The sequence below is a fragment of the Petaurus breviceps genome, unplaced genomic scaffold (genome assembly GCF_028583685.1).
Source record: "Petaurus breviceps papuanus isolate PSGF00001 unplaced genomic scaffold, PetGlider_PUasm1.0 140, whole genome shotgun sequence".
In the NCBI taxonomy this organism is placed as follows: domain Eukaryota; kingdom Metazoa; phylum Chordata; class Mammalia; order Diprotodontia; family Petauridae; genus Petaurus; species Petaurus breviceps.
Genome location: NW_027185698.1, coordinates 52,792,589 through 52,818,578, shown reverse-complemented (window position 1 = coordinate 52,818,578; position 25,990 = coordinate 52,792,589). Strand labels below are relative to the sequence as shown.

Here is a 25,990-nt window from a genome sequence, read left to right as displayed (position 1 = left end):
TTTACCTCCTCATGATTCAAAACACATGTATTTCTATTTAAAGAATTGAGAAAATCAAACTGATTCTGATTTCATTTTGTAATTCATTCTGTTCCACCATTACAATTTGGTATAACTACCTAAAATCACATTCCTTTGTCATTTAACTTAAGTTCAGAAGTTTAAATTGAGCTTTCCTATAATGGCCAGTTTTCCTCCCTAAGTTTAAATGCTCAGATAAGCAACACATCACTTTCAATGGAAAAAAACCTGTTATCTTTATACCACCCAACTGTCTTTGACCAATTAGAGGAAATTTGTTATTTCTCTATGACTACTAATTATCCTTGCACAATTAAATGAAATGTTATTCTTGTAGGCTATAGGTGGGTCCAATCAATCAGTGACAGGACGGAAGGAGGGGTCCTTGCTAGTCTTTCAATCCTGATGTCTATACATAAAATTATACTATCCCCTATGTCTGATAATACTTCAGACCAATCATATTGTTTTCCCCATCTATGATGCTACAGGCTTTATAACCAATCATATCCTTTTCCTCATCTTATGAGGCTGACTTCAAAATTTTGGATGCTCCTCCTTTTATCTATAAAAATGTTCTGTCAGCTGTCAGTCAAGGTCTTCTGGCTTGCTAGAGAGCTAAGAAACCCCTTTTATTGGTAAATGCTAGTATTACCAATAAATTGATTGTACTCAGAGATTGATGCCTCCTCTACCTTAATTTCAATGAGAACCAATGTTATCAGAGAGTCCTCCACTTTCCTATATTTTTTAAAGAGTATGAAAACAATATAAAATTATAAGGGAGGCATTTTAAGTATTGAGTATGCAGTAGTCATTTTCATTTTGTAACATTGGCATCTTAGCTAAGTAATAAGTAAGCTCTTTCTCTTTATTTTAACAATCTCATCAGTATCTATATCTCTACTCCCTTTTGAATCACTGACTCCCCCAGATTACAGGAAAGTACTACTTACCCTGAGGATGAGGCAGGTATTCCCAAAAGAAGTCTGAAAGATTGCAGAGAAGCTCACAGACATGTACACACACACATACACACACATACGTAGTGTGTGCACTAGTGTACCCCTGGCATGTGTGGGGTAGCACATCCTGGAAGCACAGTTTCTGTAAGCCAAGCTCATTATATCCAAGAATGTTGAAGAAGGAAGGACAGTCATGTGACAAAACAAAGACAAGAAAACCTTATAATGTTTACTAGCTGTTATCCCCTGGAGAAGGTAATAAAACAGGCAATTATTTTTATACATGTTCAGTTTCTTTGTTTTCTCTTCATTAAGTATTCAACTGTAACATTTATAGTCCTTCATATCCTGATACTTTAAAGTAAGGTTTTAACATGAAAAAATCAATTTCTCAAATTCTTGTAAATATTACCCATCTACATTTACTAGTTTACTTGTCTTTTGAAAATTACATTACACTTCAAAATCTAGATATATTTAGAAAATGTTTCCAAAATGGTGTTCTGCAAGTGTCCACTTCAAAGGGCTAGAATTCCCATTTACAACATCTTACTGCAGAGGCCGTTTTGTTCCATGCCACACATATATATATATATGTATGTATGTATGTATATTTATGTGTGTATGCATATGTGTGTATGTATACACACATATATGCATATACATATACACATACACAAATATACACATATATACACACACATACATATGTAAAGAAATCACCACAATGACCAAATTTTAAAGGCGACAGTTCTTAATTTTAGATTACAATTACACAAATTATATCCAAACACTGCTTCACATAAATATATCTAAATGTGATACCATGCATGGACTCTGCCAAGGCACATCTGTATCTAGAAATACCGTTTAAAGTACAGTGTGTCCAGAGTACCCTGCTGTGTTAAACATAGCTGCCACCAATTGAATATAATGTTACTAAAAACATCTTTCCCCAGATGAGTACTAATCCTAGGATTCTCCAAAAGACTACTCAAAAAAACTTAGCATGAACACAAATACTAATGCAATGTTCTCACTACTAACAAGCAGCATCACCACAAAAATCACACTGTATCCATATTACAGACCTGCTATTACAACAGTCTGATGAAGTGTAGAAATACGTACTAGTCATCTATACAACCTTCTAAAATTGGACCAAGATTAAGGACAGAATGCTTCTGTTCTTTCAACCGAAAATGGGACCAATGAATTTCCAAATTCTCTAACACTTGCCCTCTACTCCCAAATGCCAGATTTCCTGCAAGACAAACTTTCCCTTCATAGGATCACAGGACTTACAGCTAGAGGTGGAAGTGTCTTTAAAGATCATTTATTCCAACCACGTTGTTTTACAGAAAAGGAAATGGAAACTCAGAGAAACTAAGGGAGTCCCCAAAGGCCACACAAGCAGAGTCAGGATTTGAACCTGGGTCTTTTGACTCCAGATCCAGTGCTCTTTCCATTACCTCATGTAGCCTCTCCTTTTTAGAGATGAGAAAGTGGTTAAAAATAGAAGATAGGTACATCTATGTTAAAATTATTTTCTCTTTTGCTCCCCTAGTAAGAAGGGAACAGAAGGAACTTTACATAAAAGTTTGAACATATCAACATACTATTAGGGCAGCACTGTCTGTAATGCTATTCTAGCTCCTCAAACTAAGAAGGTAGTTTAGTCATTTTCTACCAATCACTAAAAAGGGGCAAATTAACAAATAAAATACAATAAATTATTTTACAATAAAATTTAGACGATAGAAAGAGTTTTCAAGGGCTATACTCTAAATTCTTTTTAAAATTAGTTTTATTTTGTTTAAACCTTTTAGTACATTAAAAAATATACAATCCATTTGACAAGTATGATTTTGGTTAGCACAGCACTAAACGCTTGTGGCTAAATTAAACGATTTTAATATAGTCAGAAAATAAAATTTGATTTGGGCCCTAAAAATTTTCCTTGCAAAGTATAAATCAAAATACTAATTATTAAGATCGCTATGCAAGAAATCTTCAGTAGCGTAACGTAGTTTCAAAAAAGTAAACCAAAAATGTGGGCCTATTAACTAGAGAAATTACATATGTAATGTGTGTGACACACATGAAAAACATCACTATGGGAGACACAAATGATAAAGGATTGATCCAAAAAACAAATGTGACTACTCAGTACTCTATTGCCAGAGCTTAAATGCCATTATTTTTATACTGGTGATTAACAAAACAAAACAGAATCCAGCTCCAAAGTACTCTAAAGTTATGTCAGAAATGGGGGGATTATGCAACTGGAATAGAGGACAAAATGGTAGAGAAACAAACCTTTCTTTTAGTGTCAAAGAGAAATTATAAAAAGTAGACACCATTATGTTTCAGGACACTCAAAATAGGTTTCCAACACCAGGTAGTTATTTGTTAACTCAGGACATACCAAAAAGATCTGTATGTAAAAATATGAGGCCTAACCTATTTGACAATATCTCTTTAAATAAATTACAAGCATTACTTCATACACCAAAAAGGAAAGAAAAGAAATTTTTAAAAAATCATATCAAACAGGTCCTGTTAGAAAACACAACTTTCCATTTGGGTACAGCATTCTACTGTAACAAAGAAGAAATCAATGCTTTCTGCCATTTTGGCCAGAAGCACCACTAAACCTTCAGGGAATTAAATCAGTCCAAAAAACCGTCCCTTTAGATATGATGGAGGCAAACTAGTCTCTCCAAGGGCAAAAGTTACCCTTGTTTTAGTGGAAATTCCTTGTGAGGTGTCCAAACATTTTCCTACTTTGGGTCAGTTTCCCAGGCCAGAAGTGCTCCTTTTAGCTTTCTTCCCTCCCTCTCACTCCCCCCACCCCCCAAATTCCTTCAGTTAAATCAGAGTTTCCAAAACACTAAGCAAATCCAGGTTGAAGACATCGGTACCACTCTCTGATAAAAGGACACCATCTAGATGGAATAAACCTGGAGATGCTGGTACAAGGGTATCATGCTTGATAACGCATCCTCCGATGGTCTTCATAAAGTTGCTCATTTCTAGATTGACCCTCTTCATACATTTATACATAACCTTCTGAGGTTTTTCTTGGTTCCATGCTTTTCGAGGCACAATGTTGGACCACACTAAAATGATGTTCTTGAACATTTGCTTGATAAATCCTAAATCTTTCTTAATTCGGATCATAATATCCAACAATCTTATTGCTCCCAGATCATTGCCACCCAGGTGTATCACAAGCACATCAGGATCTGGCAGATGCCGCCGTGCATGAATCAAGGTGGGTATTAACTGATCCCACATCATGCCACTCTTTCCTAGCCAGTGGAGTTTGGCATCCTCCACTCGAATGCCCAGCTGTGGACCAAAGCTTCTCTTGAGTGCCCGTTTTTCTGCCCAGAAAACATACGAATGACCACAAATCCATACCTGCTTCTGCATTCTTCTGGCATCTGCTATTAAGAGAACACAAACAAGTATTAATGTTTTCTCCTGAACTCAAATCTTTTTAATGTGATTGTGGCCTAGTAGTACTAAACTTATAATCTTATTTTCTTTTATATTCTGGCAAAGCTGTATTCCCAATCCTTTTTAAAGAATTCCATTTGTTTAAAAAAAAAGTACACCACATAATCTGGAGAAGCATAAACTTAAATTTTATTTACGTTTCATCCACAGGTATCAAGAAAAGTTTACCTTCCTTCAGATGCTTTTGCTGGTAAACAATGCCTGCACTGGATAGAAAATTTAAGGAAAGTAATCCAAGTTCCACATCCTTTATGGCTGATCTTCCAGTGGAATACATTTTTGGTAGTCACCTGCAAGGATGATGTCCTAAAACATACTTGGTCTTACAATGGCTTTGGGGGGAAAAGATTATTCATAGATGATAAGGTCCCCCATCCCCTAAAGAACAAAACAAATTTATTAAAGTATTATTCCAACTGCCCAATCAGGCTCATCACACCAAGTGTGATAACTCTTTCCTTTACCAGACATCTGTATTCATGGCCAAGTCAACTCTTTACTGTACTAGAAAGTCAAGAGTTGGTACTTTAAATGTGTGAATTAGACTTGTGTAAAATTACTGCCCAGGCATTGTAAATGCTACTAAAGGAAATGCTAGAAATAACCACTTGGTCTTCTATGAATACTTAAAAAAAACTTCAATGAACAGGGTCATTGAATGAACCCTCAATATTTAGTCCAAATGCCTTTCAGGGCCAGCTCTTTTCATTTTCTCAGATAACAGACTGAATTCCCTTTATTCATTGTACCATCCTGATTTTAGACAGTAAAAAGAAGAGGTCCTTTAGGGCAACATCAATTTAGATATATAAGACCACTAGCCTCATCAGCAACTATAGGCACCTCAGAATAAGGTCCTTCAAAAACAGATATATTCCCTCTGGTGTCTTCAACCACAGCACCTATATAAACCATCAACCATGCCTTGTGCTGAGCTTCAACAAGAACTAAAAATAACTGATTATTTTCATGGCATCAAGCTAATGTTATCAGCTATCTGTGAATGTTAATATTCAAAATATGCTTCCAGAATTCTGCTATTCTTTATTCCAATCAGTTTTAAAGTATGATTACTTGCTTTACATAGCATAATCACAAAAATATCACTAACAAAATTCCAGAGTTAAACAAGCACTGGAAAAAATTGAAAAGAATAAATGTATTACAAGATGTCCTAAATTCCTTTCAAAATAGGGTGCTATTTTTTTGCTTGTTTGTGAGACTGGGTTTCCCTATCTCATCCACCCCACTGCTGACTGACATGGAAACTTTAACCTACTGTTTTTGAACTGGATGGGTTTTCTTCTCCTGAGGTGGCTTGGTGACCTGGCCCCTTGGGGGTTTCCAGACTAGTAGTGTTGCACTTAGTGCAGATATCAATCAGCTTTAGCCCCACTTCCATCCCAGGGCTCCTGAATGAAGTATTCCTTCCTAGTAGCAGGGACTTACAGACATATGTCATAATGCCTAACTCTCACAAAAGGGTTAAATTTGTTTTAGCCTTAAAAATACTGAACTCTTACCCTTAGAAAATAAAATTCCTGCCTTTTTCTGAAACAGTGCTTTACTCAAATTAAATTTACCTTCTAATCACCAACCCCAAATGACAAGTGTTCCAGTATAATATTGTACTAATATCTCAAAAATAGAGAGGGATAGCAATTATTAACATCTTGTTAATTATTGATTATTACCATCTTATTAGACAGATCAATTCCTTTGATCAACAACCTAAATTCAATGACTTATGCCACTGTTCACCCTAGGTTCTCAAAGGCTATTTCATCAAAATATAAACAAGAAAGGCTCCAAATACTTGCTTAGGGATAGAATGTATGAAGACCAGTCCGTTTCAGTACAGAGACACTCATCTTTAGGTTAGCTGCAAGGTGATAAATTGCCTGTCCACCAAAACTCTCAAGAGATCATTTAATAAATTATAGAAAGGCTGTGACTTATGTTGGGATAAGGAATACTCATACAGACAAAATACAGGTCCTTGATGTACTGAAGGACAATCCAGAAAAAAGGATAAGAGTATTTACTGCTAAGGTCAATGAATCAATGACGAAGATACAACTGGAATTCACATTTACCTTGTAATTCCTACCAATCCTTCTAAATTGTGCTACAAAACAACATACAGGTAAAGTAGGGACAAGATCATATTTGAAAGGGAAAAAAAGAGCAAGTCATTAGAATTTTAATGCCTAAAGCACATTTGTATTACAAATAGTACAGAGGTTCGGATGTATTTACCAGTTCTAACATTCACAAACTACAATGGACTAGAAACCCATTTACTAATATTCTTTTTTTTCCTCCTAATATTCTGAATGAAAGAAAACTTGTGTTACAAGAAATTTTTATTATATCATGCTATAAAATAGATTTAAAAAAACACACAAAAAATCTACTAGTTCACTAAAATATCTCACTGTTTAAGTAATTTTTACCTGACACCCACATTAACCAATGCCACCTTTAATTCTCAAATGTACTTTTTCCATACTAGTAATACTCATTACCAACAAACTCAGAATCTGAGTTCCCAAAATACCTAACACAATATGAAAAAGAACAGGATTGTTTATAACTAAAAGTGGGCTGATCCACATAGAATTAAATTATTTTGGAAAAGGGTCATTTACCACTGAAATTTTCTACTAAAAAGGCTATTGTTTAAAAAAAAATTCATAACATACCCATACATGAAGTTACCATTTATAATAGAAAACAAAAATAAAGATTTTCAAGGGTACTTACCAACAGTGGTCACAGGAGGCTGAGAAGAGTATTGTGAACTTGTGGTTGGAGGGTACTGTCCACCAGGTGGTGGGTAAGGATAACCTGGGAAACCACTTTAAAAGAAAAAAAAGCGTCAGAGTAAATATTATGACAACATATAGTTTTAGCAATTTATATATACATAGGTCAATTTTCCACTTTAAATTTAAGTAATGAGTAAACTTACAAAGTCAAGCTCTATTTCATTATTTGCACAATCTTGTGAAAATTCTATGTTGGAATTCAATCCTTTCAATAATGAGATGGAGTAGAATGGGTGTGAAATATTGTATGTATTGACAGACATGACTAAATGTATTAGTTAATTTTTCAGAATTAACTTTGTTATTTCTTTTTCAAACTGTGCTATAAGGGAGGGATTACTGGGTAAAGGAAGTAAGGAGTGATATATTTAAAAATGAGTGTGATGTTAAAACAAAAGACATCTGAAAATATTTTTTTTTTTAAAGGAAAACAAATTTCATGTTGGTTACTTCCCTAAATTAGGTCATTAAATAATTATTAGATTTATTAGGCTACTTTGGGTTCAATCATAAGCAAATATTAAATGCTTCAACCATGTACCACCCATATGGTTTGATTTCTAAACAAAGCAAGTTAAGTTTTAGAAAAAAAATTCTAAAGAAAATTGATAAGGGCTGCCAGTTTCTTTTAACTCCTTAAAAAAAAAACATGGAAGAAGTTTTAAGCTAAATCTTAATCTGCTCTAAAAGTCTTTCCTGACCTCCACAGTTCAATCTTGAATCTTCAACTGCCTACTAGACATCTCAAACTCAACATTTCCAAAAGTGAACTTATCTTCTTTCCCCTAAAGCCCCGCCCCCTTCTAATTTCCATATTCCTGTTAAGGGTACCATCATCCTCTGAGACAAAGGCTCACAATCATCAAGGTGCCATGTTTGAGTTTTCACTGTCTCTCACTCTCCACATCCAATCAGTTCCCAAACCTACCATCTCTATCTTTCTACACTGCCCCCCCGCCTAGTGGTTTTTAGGCCCTCATTGTCTTACGCCAGGACTACTGAAAAAGCCTGCTGGTTAGTTTTCTTGGCTCAAGTTACTCCCTACTCCATGTCATCCCCCCTAACCCCAATCAATAAACTCTAAGAACTTCACGGCACGTAAGTGGCTTATTGCCTGAAAAATAAAATATAAAATCATATTTGGCTTTTAAAGCCCTTCATAACCTGGCCACTTCTTATCTTTCCAGTCTGAGTTAGTATCAACTCTTAACTCTCCTTTCCCTACAGATTCAATCAATTGCCCCAAACTGTCAATTCTATTTCTACAATACAGCTCAAATTCATTATCCCCTTCTCTGGGCTTACACAGTCAATACACCTAGGTTCCGGTTGGCCCTTATCAGATCCAGCTTAGTATTTTGCAAAGGCCTCCAAACTCATCTAAACGCCTAAAGCTCCTCCCTACTCTGATCCATTTTCCACAGAGTGGCCATCCTTTGAAACAATAAATTCCGGTGGCACCTCAATGCCTCTGGAATGAAGCCCTTTGGCTTTAATGCCCTTTACAATCTAATCCGGACCTAGCTTTCCCACCCCTTTATATACTGCTTCTTATCTGGAATTACAATCAAACTGGCCTATTTTTTGTTCCTCACACTAGAATTTTATCTCATGCTCCTAGGCTTTGCACTGGATGCCACTCCCTAGATACTTTTGACTCATAGAATCCCTTCACTCAAGTCTCATTTCAAGCACAGAATGCTACAATAAGACTTTTCTAATCTCCCCAAATGCTAATAACCTCCCTAAACTACTTTGCATTTTATTTATATAATTATACATGTAAAAGTTATCTCCCCTCAAAGAATGTAAGTTCTTTGAGAACATATGTAAATTCTTAAAAGCTCAGCTAGTTCCCCCAGACACTAGTGTCTAATTGTCTCTAAAGTTACCACACATATGCTTTCTATGTACTGTGCATAAACTTTTTATTGTATATGTAGTTTCCCTCCTTTAGGGTAGAGACTGTTTCCTTTTCCTTTGTGTCACCCAGCATTTAGCTTGGCACTTGGCACAAAGTTCATAGATCTCTTGTGGACACATATATTCACTCTTATTGTATGAAAGGATGGTAGAGAAAATTTAAACTATAAGTTTCATTTGTGGACAGAAGGCAGTACTCTCCAGTGTGGCTGAATAAATGTAAATGGTAAATATTTAACAAAATAAATAACAGAACAAGGATAAAGTTAATAGCTGTTTTTCTAAGTCAAATATGCAGCAGGCAGGGATCCTTATGTTTGACAATACTAATGTAGACCAATTTCCTTTGCAAGAAAGAAATTTTCTTTCTCCAGCATCCATAAGAGATTGTTTTTTCACATTCTACTTCCCATGACAAGGAAACTACTTCATGAGGCAGCTCATCCCATTGCTGGAATATTAAAAGTCCCTTTTTTACAACTGAGATAAAATTAACTTTTACTGTTGTATTCTTTGGAACAACACAGAAATGTGGTAGACCTCTTTTGAACACAACAGTTCCAACTGCAAGCTATATAAAGGAAAAGAGCTGTCTTTGCTATCTTTTAGTCTCCTTCAGTACCTCTCAATCTCAGCATCTAATCAACAGTATCTAAATGAATACTTTTGCTCTTTAGGAACCTGTGACTGAGTAAATGAATCTAAAGCATTTATTAAGTGCTTGCTATGTGGCAATAGACTGTGCTAAAGTACTGGTGATGACCAACAGAAAACTAATACACTCCTTGCTCTCAACAAGCTCTCCATGGATCAAAGGAAAGGACAACACATATGGAAGGTTTTACCTTCCAATCAGACAGAAATGTCCTATGGCTCTTAGGGTGCAGCAGCCAAGTGGATAGTAATTTCTCTTCAATACTGTTTCTATTGATAAAATACTATCAGTTTTTGATGCTAAACCATTTGATAGTGCTAAATTCTTGAAGGCAAACATTTTCTTTTGTCTTCAATAGCAGTGGCTGAAGCACCTGCAAGAGCTTCAGCCTGCACCTCACAGGGGCTGCTTCCCAGGATGATGGCTGCAAATTGTCATTTCCAAGGCCCTTGCCTCCATCAGGATGTGAGAAAAGACAGTGGTCAAGGCAGTGGTGGTGGCTTGACTTGGCCTGGCACATGCTCCCTCCCTCCCTCTCTTTCTCTCTCTGGCTGCCTTGCTACTTCAGCTAAGCTGGTTGGCCTGTTCTGTGTATGCAGCAGGTGATAGTTATGGCTAGGCCCTTCTCCGTAACAACTGCCTCTCTGGAATAATAGCTGAAGGCTGGGCTGGAAGTAGCAGTGGTGGTCTGGGGGGTGCTGCCAGGTCCCAGGCTTCTGTGCCTACCTGACTGTTGGTAGCAGTTGTTGCTGGTGGTGATGGGGAAGGTGGGCCCCCTCTTAACAAGGACTTTTTCCTTTCAATGATGGTTATAGGGGTTGATGAAGACCCTTTATGAATTTAACTAGGTTTATACTTATAGTCTTGTCACTAAGCCTATAATAAAAATACATTAAAAAAAAACACAAAACCTCTCTCCATATAGCTTCTGATCTCTCCAGCTTCCTCAGTACCTTCGAATACTTTTAATGATATTGTTTATAGACCCCTCACCATATTAGCTATTGTTGACAATCTCTATGTTATTTAAGATGTGATCTTACCATCACACAATACATAACTAGGGCTACTACTTCATTTAACCAGGACAATATGCTGGGTGAGATTAACTACAACTAAAACTTTTAGAAGTTTGCCATATTATAAATTTGCCCATAAAGAACCAAAATCATCATCACCATCATTAACAACAACACAAGAAAACTCCTGTCTTTAAAATCACAGAAGCAAATGTTTCCAAATATCTTTGGATCATTTTATTAAATTTTTCATGCCACAATCCCCTCTCCATAACTTCTATCCCCTGGTACTATTTTTGCCCTTTAGGGTCAAGCAAAACAAGTCTAATCTTGCTTATATGAAAGGGAGGAATATGATCTAAGACTAGAAAAGTAGAGTGGCTCCAGATCATAGGTCTTGAATAGGAAAAGAAGTCTGAACTTTATTTGGTAGGCCACAGGGAAGATCTGAACAGAAGGATGACATGACCAAGTTGGCCAATAAAGAAGATACATCTAACAGCAGACTAGAGAACAATCTGAAGAGGAGAGGGAGGAATGGAGATAGGAATATCTGTATATATACAGGGAGTACAGTCACAGTCCAGATGAAAGCAAATCTATTAAGTGATGGGAATGAGAACAGAAGAGAAGGCTAATGCAAGAGATATTGTGGAAGAATCATCAAGACTTGTAATAAATGGATATGAGAAGCACTGAAGACTGAGTGGTATCATTGATTAAAATAGTGAAGTCAGAGGAAGGCTCACAGAAGTATAGGAATTAGTTATAAAGGCCCTCAGAGATACTGCAGAACAGCCCTCTTAATTTACAGACAGAGAAGCCAAAGCTCACAGAAGTTATGTAACTTGACTAAAATTACACAAGGAGTCAACAGGAATCAAAAATTCAAATCCAGGTCTTAGAGGAAAAACTGTTTTTTGAACACTTTCTAGTTAGGAGGTTAAAGGAGATGGTAAGAGACAACAAATTACACTAGATCACTGATTAAGAAATTATGTGTGAATTTAAGAGATAATTTCAGTTCCAGTTGTCAGAATGGAAACCATATAACAACTAGTCAAAAAGAATAGGGCAGTTGAACCATTTGGACAACTGTTTAAAAGTCTGGCTATTAAAAATAAATGAGAAATGGCATGTTACCCAGCTGGAATAAGGATTAATCCACCAAATGTTTGAGGACTGAGAAGACCATTATTTTTTTTTTGGAGGGGGGATGGGAGTGTGAAGCACAGTAAAAAGGAAAAAACGGAAGTTGTGTTAAAAAATGGAGCAACAGAGCAAGGTCTTAGAGGAAATGGGATCAAGGATATAGTTAGCAGGAATTTGCCTTAGGAAGTAGTGATACTTCCTCTCCCTCAGAGGAAGGAAAGGAGGATGAATAATGGTGTTGAGAAATAAAAAGAATTAAGGAAACTCCCTTCAGGTCTATAATCTTCTCAAAGACCTTTACATATTTCTACTGAGAAGAGGACATTGGGAAATAAAAGTTAAGATGTCTTAACATCAAATTTAAAATATTTATTTTGCTTATGGACTATCAAACCATGGTTTTTGCTGTCTATTAGTGTGAGGTCAGAGTCTAATCCAAAATGACCTTTGGTAAAGGCTTGATGTAAGAGGAGGCTTATTCTCAAATCTCATTCTAGGTATCATTTGTGGATTTTATTTATCCAAGACACCTCATCAACAGTGAGTGAGAGTAATGTAGGATGATATGCAAAACCTGTCTGCAGGACCATGTGACAAGAGATACCCCACAGAAAGTTGAGGTGACAGAAGTGAACAGATAGCATGCTATAGATGAAAAAGTATTGGATTTGTAAGTAGTTCCTTACTCTGCTACTTCTAACCTCGTGACCACAGGCAATCTGCTTAATCTCTCTGGGTCTCAGTTTTCTCCTCCTTAAGGTGAGTTGGACTAGATGATCTTGGTCTCTTTTAGCTCTAAATTCTATGACCTCTATGGAATGGAGTTATAATGCGGAGGAAAAAACGTAAGATAGGTCAGGAAGTAAGGAAAATGAACAAAAGAAGGGATTATCCATGGGATCAAAATTCAAGTCAGAAAATCTAATGGGATGAGCCAATAGCCCAGCAATTTGGATAAAAGTGGAAAGAGGAAGGTGGGACTAAAGATTCTGTTGTTCAATAGATCTAGATTTAAATGACAAAAGATGCAAATATGAGTATTTATGGCTTAGAATCTATTGCATATTTAGATAACGTAATGAATGCTCAATAAATACCAGAGAAAAGTTCCTAAAGATGTTGCATATAAACCACTGGCAGGGATCATAAGAATTTATAATAGTTTTAAAAAAGTAAATCATTCTTAGAAACTAAAGACTTGCTTCCTTTGAAAAAAATGTATAGTATTCCCATTCAATATTAATAGGAAAACAGACTGAGTCTCTTCTAAGTATTAAAAAACCCCAACAATCATTACCCCATCTTCTCCTTCCTTTATGAAGCACAGCATTTCCCCAGGGAGAGAAAAGGCTCCATTTTAATTAAATCTAGGTAACATGCAACAACTAGTTTACACTGATCAAATAGGTTTAGGCCTATATCAAATCTTTCCTAACTTAGCACATATTAACTAACAATTATTACTTTGACAAAATTAATATTGATCTTTTATTACCTGGGATTGGGAGGGTGTCCAGGCGGGTATGAAGTCATTCCACTTGGCATACCTGGCATATAGGAAGCTAAACACAATTTAAACACTTCTTAATATCAAAATAAACATCGAATAGTATCTGAACAACACATATAAATTACTCCCCAATCAAGACAAAATTTCATATATGATAAAAACAGAACAAAACATAAAATCCCCATGACAAAGAAAAATCAATCCTTTAATTCAAGCTGTTAGTACTTACAAATTAAAAAGTTCTGATAGCTACCTCATCTATAACAAAAAATAGCATAAAACATTTAAAAAGTGATTCCTAATATATCATGAATTTTTATATTATTACAGATCACCATAACCAGTTCAAGCAAGAGAAGAATCCTGAGCCACACAACTTTATAGTTAGCTTTTACTCTAAAGGACTCTTACTATCCTTCTGAAAATTACCCAAACCTGAAGCTGGAGCTGGCTCAGTTTAAAGGAAAGCTGTATTGCCCTCCTCTGGTTACTAGTAAGCTATTAAAAAATTAGCCTGATTTTATAATAGTAGCTTTTTTTTTTTTTTTGGTAAAACTGTATAGCTACAAAGTACTTTTACATATATTACCATATGTTTGTATACACAGCTATGGAATAGGTAAAACAGACAGTTGTTTTTCATTACTAACATAATTTGTATATCATACTATAAAGAAATGATATACATAATTTGCTTCTATCATATCAACTAAAGAAACGTAGTCTACTGCTATTATTATTAAAGTTACAAACAAAGCAAGTTGAAAGTATATTTTTACAAGCTCTAAAAATATATCTACTGACATTGGCAAAATTGTGGAACATGCTAAGCCTAAAGGCAAGGGGGCAGACCAGACTCAGTACAGACTAGAAATTATGCTTTGGGGCATTCAATTTTCATATTTTTAAAAATTTAGCTCCAATAGCCCTAGTGAGTTTTCTTAATATCTTTATCTTCATACTCAGGATGTCAAATAGGGCAAATATAGACAATTCACAGGTGAATAGCAAATAAGTTCCTTACTAAATTGTAAGGTCATCGTGGCAGAGATCATGTCTTATTTATCTATGTTATTTTCTCAGCACAGATCATACATGGATAATATCTTCATGGGTATCTTTGGGGAATAACGATATTGTGCTTTAAATTTTTAATTCCTTTTTTAGATTCATCCTGTTTTGAAAGAAAATGCTTCTATCATGGATTTTCTTTTTGGTACCTAACTTGATCAGGACCAGACACTTTTCTGAACTTTAACTTCTTATGTGCCATTTATCCTTCCTCATAAAACACACTGTTCTACTAAGGTGTTAGATTTCAAATGTGGTGCTGCTAGAAAATATTTTACATTTTGTTGTTTACCTGCTGTTTTCCTTCTAGTTTTATCTACAAAGGGTCCAAAGATCATTTGACTTTAACTGAGTCTCACACAAAATTTTCCAAATTTGTTTTCTCATCCATCCTTTTTAATTTTAGTAAGGTGATACTGCTCAGTTTTCCATCAGTATCCTTTACAATAGGCACACCAGTCAGGGAGGCAACAAGGAGCTCAATTTAATATATGAGAAAATATGAAAACAACCATGTACTAACAGGAAACAGAGATGGTAAATCGGAGATAATGAACAGAGGGAAGGCATCAGCATTAAGAGGGATAGGGAAAAATTTCTTGTACAAGATTGGGATTTTAGTTGGGACCTGAAGAAATCAGGAGATGGAGATGCTCAGGGAGAAAATCCCAGTCTACTTTTGCAGAGTGAATGGCATAAGGATGTATGTAATTCACCACATGAGAAGGAATGATCAGACAGGTAGCAGAACCTGAAGAAAACATGGTCACTGCGGCGGCCAGGTAGCAAAGCGAGTAAGAGCACCGGCTCCGGTGTCGGGATGACCTGGGGATCAAATCCGGGCTCAGACACTTAGCACCCACCCAGAAACACCTGGCCATGTAACCTTGCGGAAGTTACTTAACCCCAATTGCTTAGGGGCGGCCAGGTGGCTCAGTGAGTAAGAGCACCAGCTCCAGTGTCGGGATGACCTGGGGATCAAATCCGGGCTCAGACACACAGCACCACACCCAGAAACAACTGGCCGTGTAACCTTGCGCAAGTTACTTAACCCCAATTGCTTAGGGGCGGCCAGGTGGCTCAGTGAGTAAGAGCACCGGCTCCAATGTTGGGATGACCTGGGGATCAAATCCGGGCTCAGACACTCAGCACCACACCCAGAAATAACTGGCCATGTAACCTTGATCAAGTTACTTAACCCCGATTACTTAAAAAAAAAAAAAAGAAAACAGGGTCACAAAAAAATTAAAAGAAAGTTATCTAGGAAGGTAAGGTAAGTGTTAGAGGCCAGAGGGGTCAAAATTGGCTGTGGGGGAAAAGTCACTGGATTTAACTGATCACTGATAACTAAAAGGAGAACAAGTTTCAGCTATCAAGGGACTAGAAATCAGACCTGCTAGGGGATGAGTAGTGAGTAGGATGTAAGGAATACAGGATAATGGCTTGATGGGGATGCATCACAGGGTCAAATGATCTTTCTGTGTGTGTTTTTTTTTAAAATATGGAGATCTGGGTAGGTTTATAAGGATTATGTGGAGAGAAGATTGGATCAAAGGTCCAAGCATAGAAGTGGCCTTGGAAAGAAAGACCATCTTTTTCTGATAGTGGAGCAAAAGAGGAGAAAATTGGGCCATAGATCCTGAGAGGAAGGGAGTTACAGAAGTAGGAAGAACAGGGAGTTCTTGGTAGACTGAAAGATCAAATGAGACAATATATGTAAAGCTATTGTAAACTTAAAAGGCAATAGAACCATTAGCTATTATTTATGGGTTCTTTAGGTTTCCTCATTTTAAGTGTTTTATGCTGCTTGGACTTCTTTCTAAGGGCTGGTGATATAGGAAACCAGCATCTTAATTTTCACCTATTTCTTTTTTTTTTTTTAGCATCAACAATTCATTTAAATAAATTAGGTTGAAGCTTCAAACAAATACTGTCTTATTTCTTTCTCTAATTTGATTTCTGAACTTTGCATTAGCCAGTAAATGTACATAACTGATTCTGAAAGGAATTTTATATCAGTAATTAGTCATTTTATTGTGTCTAAATACAGTAAATTCCATTTTTTGTGATGTTGTTTGTTGTTTCCCCTATGCATCTATCCTCTTCTCAAATTAGGTATGCGTGAATTATAGATGTCATACAAATTTTTAGGCTCTTTCATTTCTTAATCTTTTATTTATTTTTTTTTTTTTACTTTTTGGAGGGGGAGGGCAAGGCAATTGGGATTAAGTGCCCAAGGTCACACGGCTAGTTTGTGTGTTTGTGTGTGTGTTAAGTGTCTAAAGCCACATTTGAACTCAGGTCCTCCTGACTCCACAGCTGGTGCTCTATTCACTGTGCCACCTAGCCGTCCCTCGTTTCTTAATCTTGAAATATATTTTTCCATGTATAAATTAACTGTCCTGTGATGACCACCTTCACAATGAAGTCATGCTGTCTTAGAGTAGAGAATCCTGTTGAGTATTTTGAAAAATGTCTGCTCCTTCCACAGCAGATACTGGTACATAAGCTATAATTATTTTAATAGTGGTCATTTTCTATCTATTCATGATAAGTACTACAATATACTCCCACTCCCTTGCAATGTAAGGTGACTAAATTTCTAAAGAAAGGCTTCTTGTTGCCTTTAGGAGAAACCAGCTGTACCAACTTCTTTATTCACTTCTAGGAGAAGGTACCCACTGTCCTTTCATTTAACTGTAACTTCCTTATGAACTGAAATTTTATTTATAATGTTAATATAGATGTGACATTTATATGCTGCACAGTCTGGAGTATATACTAAATAGTTAAGATTTCACACTTAAGAAATTAATATGAAACTAATATTTTTATACAGTCTAAAAACTGATTCTCAGTCTTCTTCCTTCTCCTTTGGTACCACTGTCTCCAAGGAATCAGATGGGAGCTGCACAGAATCAAGAGCCACTTTATAGTCCTATATGTTGCCACAGCCAAATAATTTATCACCTGATGGCTATCCTGTCAGTGACTGAGAGTGGTAATCCAGTATACATTATATATTATCAGAACAGCATTTAATCTAAGTTCACAGTAAATATACTTTGCTGCCTCCAAGAACTAGATTTTCACAAGCCATCTGGTGAAATAGACACTATTTTTTTTTTTAAGCAATCGGGGTTAAGTAACCTGCTCAAGGTTACACGGCCAGTTAATTCTGGGTGTGGTGCTGAGTGTCTGAGCCCGGGATTCGATCTCCAGGTCGTCCCAACACTGGAGCCGGTACTCTTACTCCCAAGCCACCTGGCCGCCCCTAAGCAATTGGGGTTAAGTAACTTGCTCAAGGTTACACGGCCAGGTTACAAGGTTCTGGGTGGGTGCTAAGTGTCTGAGCCCGGGATTCGACCTCCAGGTCTTCTCAACACTGGAGCCGGTGCTCTTACTTGCTGTGCTACCTGGCCGCCCCTAGACACTATATTTTAATAGTGGGGATTTAACTTAAGATAAAGGTCTATCATGCTGTTTTAGAGAAAATTTTGTTTAATAATTATAATTAATATTTACAAAGTACCTTAAGATTTACAAATATAAATGTATTTGTACTTTTTTCATAAGAGGTATGAAATTAGCAAAGAAATATCCTTATTCTTTAGATAAGGAAACTGAGACAGAAGAGTTAGGACCCTTACACAGTCACAGTATGTTAAAGTCAAGAATTAAAGCTTAAATCTCATTGAGCAGAATACAGAGGACTCACTAATACAGCATGCTAAGAGATAATTTTTTATTCCGGGGAGAATTTATCCAATGATAGCTATGTAAATTTTCTTTTGATTTAAGATCTTTTACATTTTTTTTGTTTGAAAGGCTACTGGTTTGAGTCAACAAAATAGGCAATATTTTCACTTAATATGTCCCAAGTTACCAAAAAAGTATTAAAAGTCTATATATTATATTCCTATGGATTAAAGAGCCCTATTATTCTCAGATTAGAATAAAGAGGCATGGAGAATAAGAGAATAAAAGAGAAAAGAGCAGATCAAAACAAACAACAACAAAAACCACCTTAGAAATCCAACAAATCAAAAACTCCTAATGCAGCACCAAAAAAGAAATTCTGGAAATCAAAAGTAAAAAATAATAAAACAAAACCCAACAACAACAAAAAGCCATTGGATTAGGGAGTAAGAATTTGGAGTTACAGGCTAAATGAAATAAATGACTATTCACAAAAATATAAATTGCCCAAATTTAGAGAACAGGCAACAAAGTACTTAACTAACCCAATTGAAGGAAAAAAAAAAAACTGAACTCCTAAGGAATCACAGCACCAGATAACTTTACAAGCAAATTTTACCAAACACTTAAAAAAATAATTAAGTCTAATACTACAAGACATTTGAAAAATAGAAGAAGAAAAAGTCCTACCAAATTCCTATGACACAAATAGAAGTCCTGATACCTAAACTTGGGAAAGTCAAAAAAGAGATAGAAATTTAAGTAAAATAAATAGCATGGAGATTAGAATAATGTTATCACAAAGATTATACAACATGACCATGCTAGATTTATACCAAGAATGCATGGTTGGCTTAATAGTATGAAAATTATAACATAGCATAATACAAGTAACAAAAAAATAAAAATCAAAGATCATCATTAGGTGCAGAAAAGGCTTTTGAGAAAATTTAACACCCAGTCTTGCTAGAAAGCACTAGACTAAACACTAGAAAGCACAGAAATAAAGAGAGCTTTCCTTATAACAATATGTAATTATCTATCAAAACCAAGAGCCAGTATTAGCTGTAATGGTGACAGGCTAGAAGATAGAGGCCTTTACAATAAAATCAAGAGTAAAGCAAAGATGTTTATTATCAGTCAATAAGGATTTACTATGAGCTGGATAAACAAAAAGAAGTAAACAACTGTCTCTGTCTTTAAGAAGCATACAATTTCATGGGGGAGAAAACAAGCAAAAATGTATAAACAAGCTATATACGGGTTTAAAAGGAAATAATTAAAATGAAGCCACTAAAATTAATGACAAGACGACTCTCTGTAGAAGGTGGGATTTTAGTGGGGGCTTAAAGGAGGCCCATAGGAAATTAGGAGGTAGAGTGTTCCAGGCATGGAGCTCAGCCAGAGGAAAAAGCCCAGATTTGAGAGATGGAGTTCATGGTAGGGAGTCAGGTCTGATTGAAGAGGGAGTTAATTATAATATAAGGAGTCTGAATGAAAGAAGCAAATTTCCTTTCACTTTATTTTCTTTTTTGCTTTTTTTCCCTTTTATATCCTGGACAATGTGGAAACGTTTTGTATGCCTTCGTATGTATAACTGATGTTACGTCTTGCTTGTCAATGGATGGAGGAAGGGCGGGAAGGAGAAAATTTGGAAATAAAAATTAAAAAAATTAAAAACTAAGGATTTTTTATTTGATTCTGAAGCAAACAGGGAGCTACTGGAGTTTATTGGAATGCAATTTAGGAAAATCACTTTGGTGGCTGGCAGGCTGACCCAAAAGCAGGCTATTATTGTAATAATCCAGGCATGTGATGATGAGAGCTTGCACTAAACTGGTGACAGTATCAGAGGTGAGAAGGGAAGCATATTCAAGAGATGCTGCAAAGTGAAATCCACAGGCCATAGTAACAGATTGGATGGAGAGGGGGTGCATAAAAAAGAGTAAGAAATCGAGGATGACACCTAGGTTGGAAGCCTGGGGACCTGGAGGATGGTGCTATCCTCAATAGGAACACAGAAGTCTGGAGGTGGAGAGAGGGTTTAAGGGAAAAATAATGGGTTCAGTTTTGGATATACTGAGCTTAAGATGTCTACTGGATATTGAGTTTGAGATGTCTGAAAGACAGCTGTAGATGCAAGACCAGATATCAGAAGAGATTGGGAAAGGATTACTATGGCACAGAGATGGTAATTAAATCCAAAGGAGCTGTGGAGATCATTATTATTACCATTACTATTTAACATAGTACTGGAAATGCTAGCTACAGCAATAAAACAAAAAAATTCGATCAAGCATAGGCAAATGGGTAACAAAGTTATTACTTTTTTTTGGAGGAGGGAAGGCAGGGCAGTTGGCTTTAAGTGACTTGCCCAATGTCACATGGCTAGTAAGTGTATCAAGTGTCTGAGGCCGCATTTTAACTCGGGTCCTCCTGACTCCAGGGCTGGTGCTTTATTCACTGTGCCACCTAGCTGCCCCAATCTAGGCAGTTTATATTCTGTATTTTTCCATTTCACTTAAATTGTTCAATTTACTGTTATATAATTGGGCAAAATATCTCCTAATAACTGCTTTGATTTCATCTTCATTAGTGGTATGTTTACCCTTTTCATTTTTGTTACTAGTGATCTGATTTTTGTCTTTTTTTTTTTTTAAGCAATTGGGGTTAAGTAACTTGCCCAAGGTTACAAGGCCAGTTTTTTTGTGTGGGTGTTAAGTATCTGAGGCCGGAACCGATCCCAGGTCCTCCTGACTACAGGGTTGGCGCTCTTACTCACTGTGCCACTTTGCTGCCCCTGATTTTTGTCTTTTTAAAAATCATATTAACCAGGGGCAGGTAGGTGGTACAATGAATAGATCACCAGCCCTGGAGTCAGGAGGACCTGAGTTCAAATCTGGCCCCAGACACTTCACACACACAAAACTAGCCATGTGACCTTGGAAAAGTCATTTAACCCCAAGTGCTATATCTTCCCCCTCCAAAACAAACAAAAAATCTTATTAACCAATGGTTTATCTATGTTATCATTGTTGTTTTTATAAAATTTAACTCCTAGTTTTATTTTTTAATTCAATGGTTTTCTTACATTTAATTTTATTAATCTCACCTTTAATTTTTAGGATTTCCAGTTTGGTGTTTAAATAGATTTTTAGCTTGTTTTTTAAAAACTGACTATCAAAAATTCACCGGTCTGTTCTTTCTCTATTGATGTTAAGCACTCAAGGATAAATTTTTCTCTAACTACTGTTTTGCTGCATCCCATAGGTTTTGGTATGTTCTCTCATAATTGGCATTTTCTTTAATAAAATTATTTGTTGTTTCTATGACTTGCTTATTCTTTAAGATTAGTCTTCAATTAATTTTTATTTTTTGTTTCCACAGTTGCTCATTAAATATAATTTTTATTACATTATGATCTGAAATAAATGCATTTTATACTTCTGCTTTTCTACATATAACTATTAAGTTTTTATGTCCTTATATATGGTCAATTTTCATAAAGGTACCATATACCACTGAGAAAAAGTATATTCCTTTCTATTCCCATTCAATTCTCTCCAATTCTGTCATATCAAGTTTATCTAAAATACTATTCATTTCCTTGACGTCTTTCTTATTTATTTTTTGGTTAGATTTATCAAATTCTGAGAGGTGAAGGTTGAAGCCCCCCGCTACTGTCATTCTGCTATTTACACCTGTTAATTCATTTAGCTTTTCCTTTAAAAATTTCAATGCTCTAGCATTTGTTGCATATAGGTTTAGCATTGATGTTTTTTCAATATCTATGACATCTTTTATCATATAAAGTAGTTTTCCTGTTTGTCTTAATTACAGCTGTTTTAGCTTTAACTTTTGAGTTCATGATTATTATTCCTGCATAAATAAGTTATACTCCGGCCCTTTACTTTTACTCTATGCATATTTCTCATTTAAAAATGTGTTTCTTGTAAACAACATATTGTCAGATTCTGGTTTTTATTCCATTCTCCTATCAATTTCCATTTTATGGGTGAATTCATCCCATTCATATTCAAAATTATAACTACTAGTTGTATATTTCTCTTCATCCTATTTTTCCTGTTTATTGTTCTCTCCCTCTTTTTACCCTATCCCTCCTTATGCCTCTGATTTACTTCTGACTACCACCTCCTAACATACACCCCTTAAAAAATCCCTCTTATCTTCCTCCCTTACCTTCCTATTTCTTAATCTGCACACCCTTCTAAGAATCCCTCCCTTATCCTACCCCCTTGCCCTATTTCTCCATAAGCTAAGACTTGTATATCCTTCCAGATGTATATGTTACTCCCTCTTTAACCTAGTTCAAATGAGTATAAGGTTCTAGCACTACCAGTCTGCTGGGACCCCATCCTGCTTTCCACTATTAACAGTTCTTTCATTCACATCTCATTTATATGAGAGGATTGCTCCATTTTACCTCTCCCTACCCAATTTTATTTTTTTTAGGATCATACCATCATACTCAACCCCAAGCCTTCTACATATGTTCTTTCAAACTACTCTAGTAATGATAACATTAAGAGTTACAGATCGGGGCGGCCAGGCAGCACAGCGAGTAAGAGCACTGGCCCCAGAGTCTGGATAACCTGGGATCGAATCTGGGCTCTAATACGTAGCACCACACTCAGAAATAACTGGCCGTGTAATCATGAACAAGTTACTTAACCCCAATTGCTTTTAAAAAATAAAGTTACAGATAACATTTTCCCATATAAAAATTATTAAATCCCTTATAACTGGTCTTTCATATTTGCCTTATGTTTCTCCTGATTCTTATATGTCAAAATTTCCATTCTGTTCTGGTTTTTTCCCTGTGAATACCTTCAAGTTCTTTAAATTCATTAAATATCCCCACCCCAACCCTTGCAGGACTGCATTCATTCAGCTTTGCTGGGTAAATTATTCTTGGTTGCAAACCCAGTTCGTTTGCTCTTCAGAATATCATGTTCCATGCCCTTCAAAATCATTTAAATGTAGAAGCTGCTAAATCTTGGTATCCTGACTATAGCTTCACAATATTTAAACTTCTTGTTTTTAGTTACTTGTAGTGTTTTCTCTTTGACCTGGGACCTTCAAAATTTGGCTATAATGTTCCTGTGAGTTTTCATTTTGGCATTTCCTTCAGGTGGTGATCTGTTAATTTTAAAAATTTCTAGTTTACCCTCTAGTTCTAAAACTTCAGGGCACTTTTCCTCAATAATTTCTTGAATTATAGTGTCTGGACTTTTTTTTTTAAAATATAACATTCAGGTAGTCCACAAAGTCTTATATTACCTCTTGCCTTTGTTTTCCAGGTGAGTTGTTTTTCTAATGAATGTTTCACACCCTCTTTATTTTTTCATTCTTTTGACTTTATCTTATTATTTTCGGTGCCTTATGACATAATTAGCTTCTCCTTGCCCAATTCTAATTTTTAAGCCATTATTTTCTTCCATAAGTTTCTGAATGTTTCCCCTCAATTAGCTGATTGTCTTGACTTACTCTAGAGTAAATGCTAAAATACTGTGAAACCTGCATATAGAAAATACTGGTAGTTGGAGGTTATAATGAGGATTTCACTTAAGCAAGATCTTATCTTGTCTATCATGCTGTTTTTAGAGAAAGGTTTGTTATTAGTAATAAACAATTATTTTTATAGTTTCCAAGAAAGTTTCTATGATAAATTTCACTGTAGCTTTAAATGGTCAGTTTTTGAGACTCAAGTCTTCTACTACTCACAGCCACACAACACTGATAGAATATGGGTAATTAGGGAAAGGGAATAGGGAAAGTGGAGCAGAAGAGAAGGGAGAATTTGTTTCAGGGAAAAGTTTGTTGTCATTAAAGGAGTTCTGAAACTTCCCAAAACCTGTTCAAATCACTCTCTTCTTAATTCCGGGTTCAACTCCGTTCAAGATCTAACCAAGATGCTGACAGATAAGCTTTTATAGATTGTCTGATAAAAATGCATGTCCCAGTCTAGATAAAATTTTCTTCATTAGTCTGTTTTTTCCTATGTAGATGTTTAAGCCAAACTCCCTTGAATGATTATGGAAGTAAATTTGTCACTGAAATGTGTAAATGGGGCGATCACATGGCAATGGCAAGGGATAACTGATGGGATGCCCATATACTGCAATGGTAGCCTTAACACATCAAGGAAAAGTAAAGAAGAGCCACCACTGGGTGGATCCCTTATGGCAAATTTTTGAAAGAAAAAAACCATATGGGGAGGCATCCATGGGGCTGTGATCATAAAGATATTAGTTCTATTTAAATACTAAATACAAATGAAGAGATGACAAGGAAGAGGTGAAGGAAGGTTTCACGTTTTAACTTTCTTAGTAACAGAAAAAACTGGGACTGAGGCAGAATCAGAGCTGTGCACCATAAGAGTTCTGCCTTTTGAGGACTGTACTTTTCATGACAAAATAGCAAGGAGAGGTTCCTTTGTTTGTAACAACCAGAATGCTCCATGAATGAGTGATATTCAAAGACACGGCTATGAGTTTCATTCTGGAGAGTTGGAACAGCTGGACATCTCTCAAGAGAGACTGTACAGAGAATCTAGAAAACTTTAGAAGTTTGCTGAATTAAGGGGAACCACTTTGGATGCCTGAGGGAGAAGGCCAAAAATATGTCTGTCCAGTCAAACTAGCCTACGTGATATCCTCTGTATAAAACATTCCATCTCCTAACTCCCAGAATTTGATCAGGTTATACTCCATTCCTAGAATGTTTTCTCCTTCCCCAGAATCCCTTGCTCTGTTAAAGTTCAGCTCAATTGCTAACTCCTTTAATTTAAGAGGCTTTTCCTAATTCTCCCAGCAGTGCCCCAAATAATCTGCAAATCATATCAATTTCTTATCTACACATATATTGTCCATCCCATTGAATTCAGAAGCTAAGCTCCTTTAAGGCAGATAGTTTTGTTTTTGTATTTATATCCACGGCATTTAGCATTACCCCTAGACAGTTTCTGCTTTTATCCACACCCCTACAATCATCAACTAGGGGAGTAATCTATGTGAAGGGATGAGACTTCATCAATTATTCACCAACTTCCACAGACAGGGCAAAAATTAAAGCAGTCAGCTGAAGTAACAAGGCATCACAAAAGAGTGATAACAGGTGGCATGTACCAAGCAAGTGTGATAGTAATGGCATTTAAAGATTCCCCTGTATTGGCTTGGTTTTCAAATTGATTGTGTTAAAACCCAGAGCTTGTTAATCTCACCTGAGGGATGGGCTTGTTGATGTAAAAAGAAAGTCCTGAACTGGGAGGAGCTGGTGACGTAGATTTGGAGAGACAAGAGAGAGGCTGAAGATCTTTTTGGAAGCAGCACCTCGTGGAGAGAGGGAGACTAAGAGAATTGCTGGTGGCCGCTTTGAATTGCCCTGGACTTTTGAGACCTGCCCCCTGAGCTGCCAAGGACTGAGGAGACATAGCTGTTTTGCTGGTACTTTGTCTGTCTGTTTTGATGTTATTTTGCCAGATTTGTCCACTGGTGAAAGACTGTCCTGTTGAAGAAGTCCTGGAACCTGGCATTTGGTTAAGAAGCCTTGAGACTGTCCTGCAGACAGAGTGAATACTGTCCACTGGTGAAGGACAG

The 25,990-nt window shown here is 36.2% G+C and overlaps 1 protein-coding gene across 2 annotated transcripts in view; it reads right to left on the bottom strand.

Annotated features, from left to right (window-relative positions):
- TSG101 (tumor susceptibility 101) overlaps positions 1-25,990 on the bottom strand; it is a 101,698-nt gene that overhangs the window by 30,645 nt on the left and 45,063 nt on the right. Inside the window, exons 6-7 of one of the 2 annotated variants that reach the window (XM_069073052.1) lie at positions 13,587-13,653; positions 7,278-7,372 (exon numbers count right to left, since the gene is read on the bottom strand). The exons of the other annotated variant lie outside the window; for it this stretch is intronic. Of the exons in view, the coding sequence (XP_068929153.1) occupies positions 7,278-7,372; positions 13,587-13,653 (162 nt within the window). The remainder of the gene's footprint in view (positions 1-7,277; positions 7,373-13,586; positions 13,654-25,990) is intronic. 2 annotated transcript variants of the gene reach the window in all.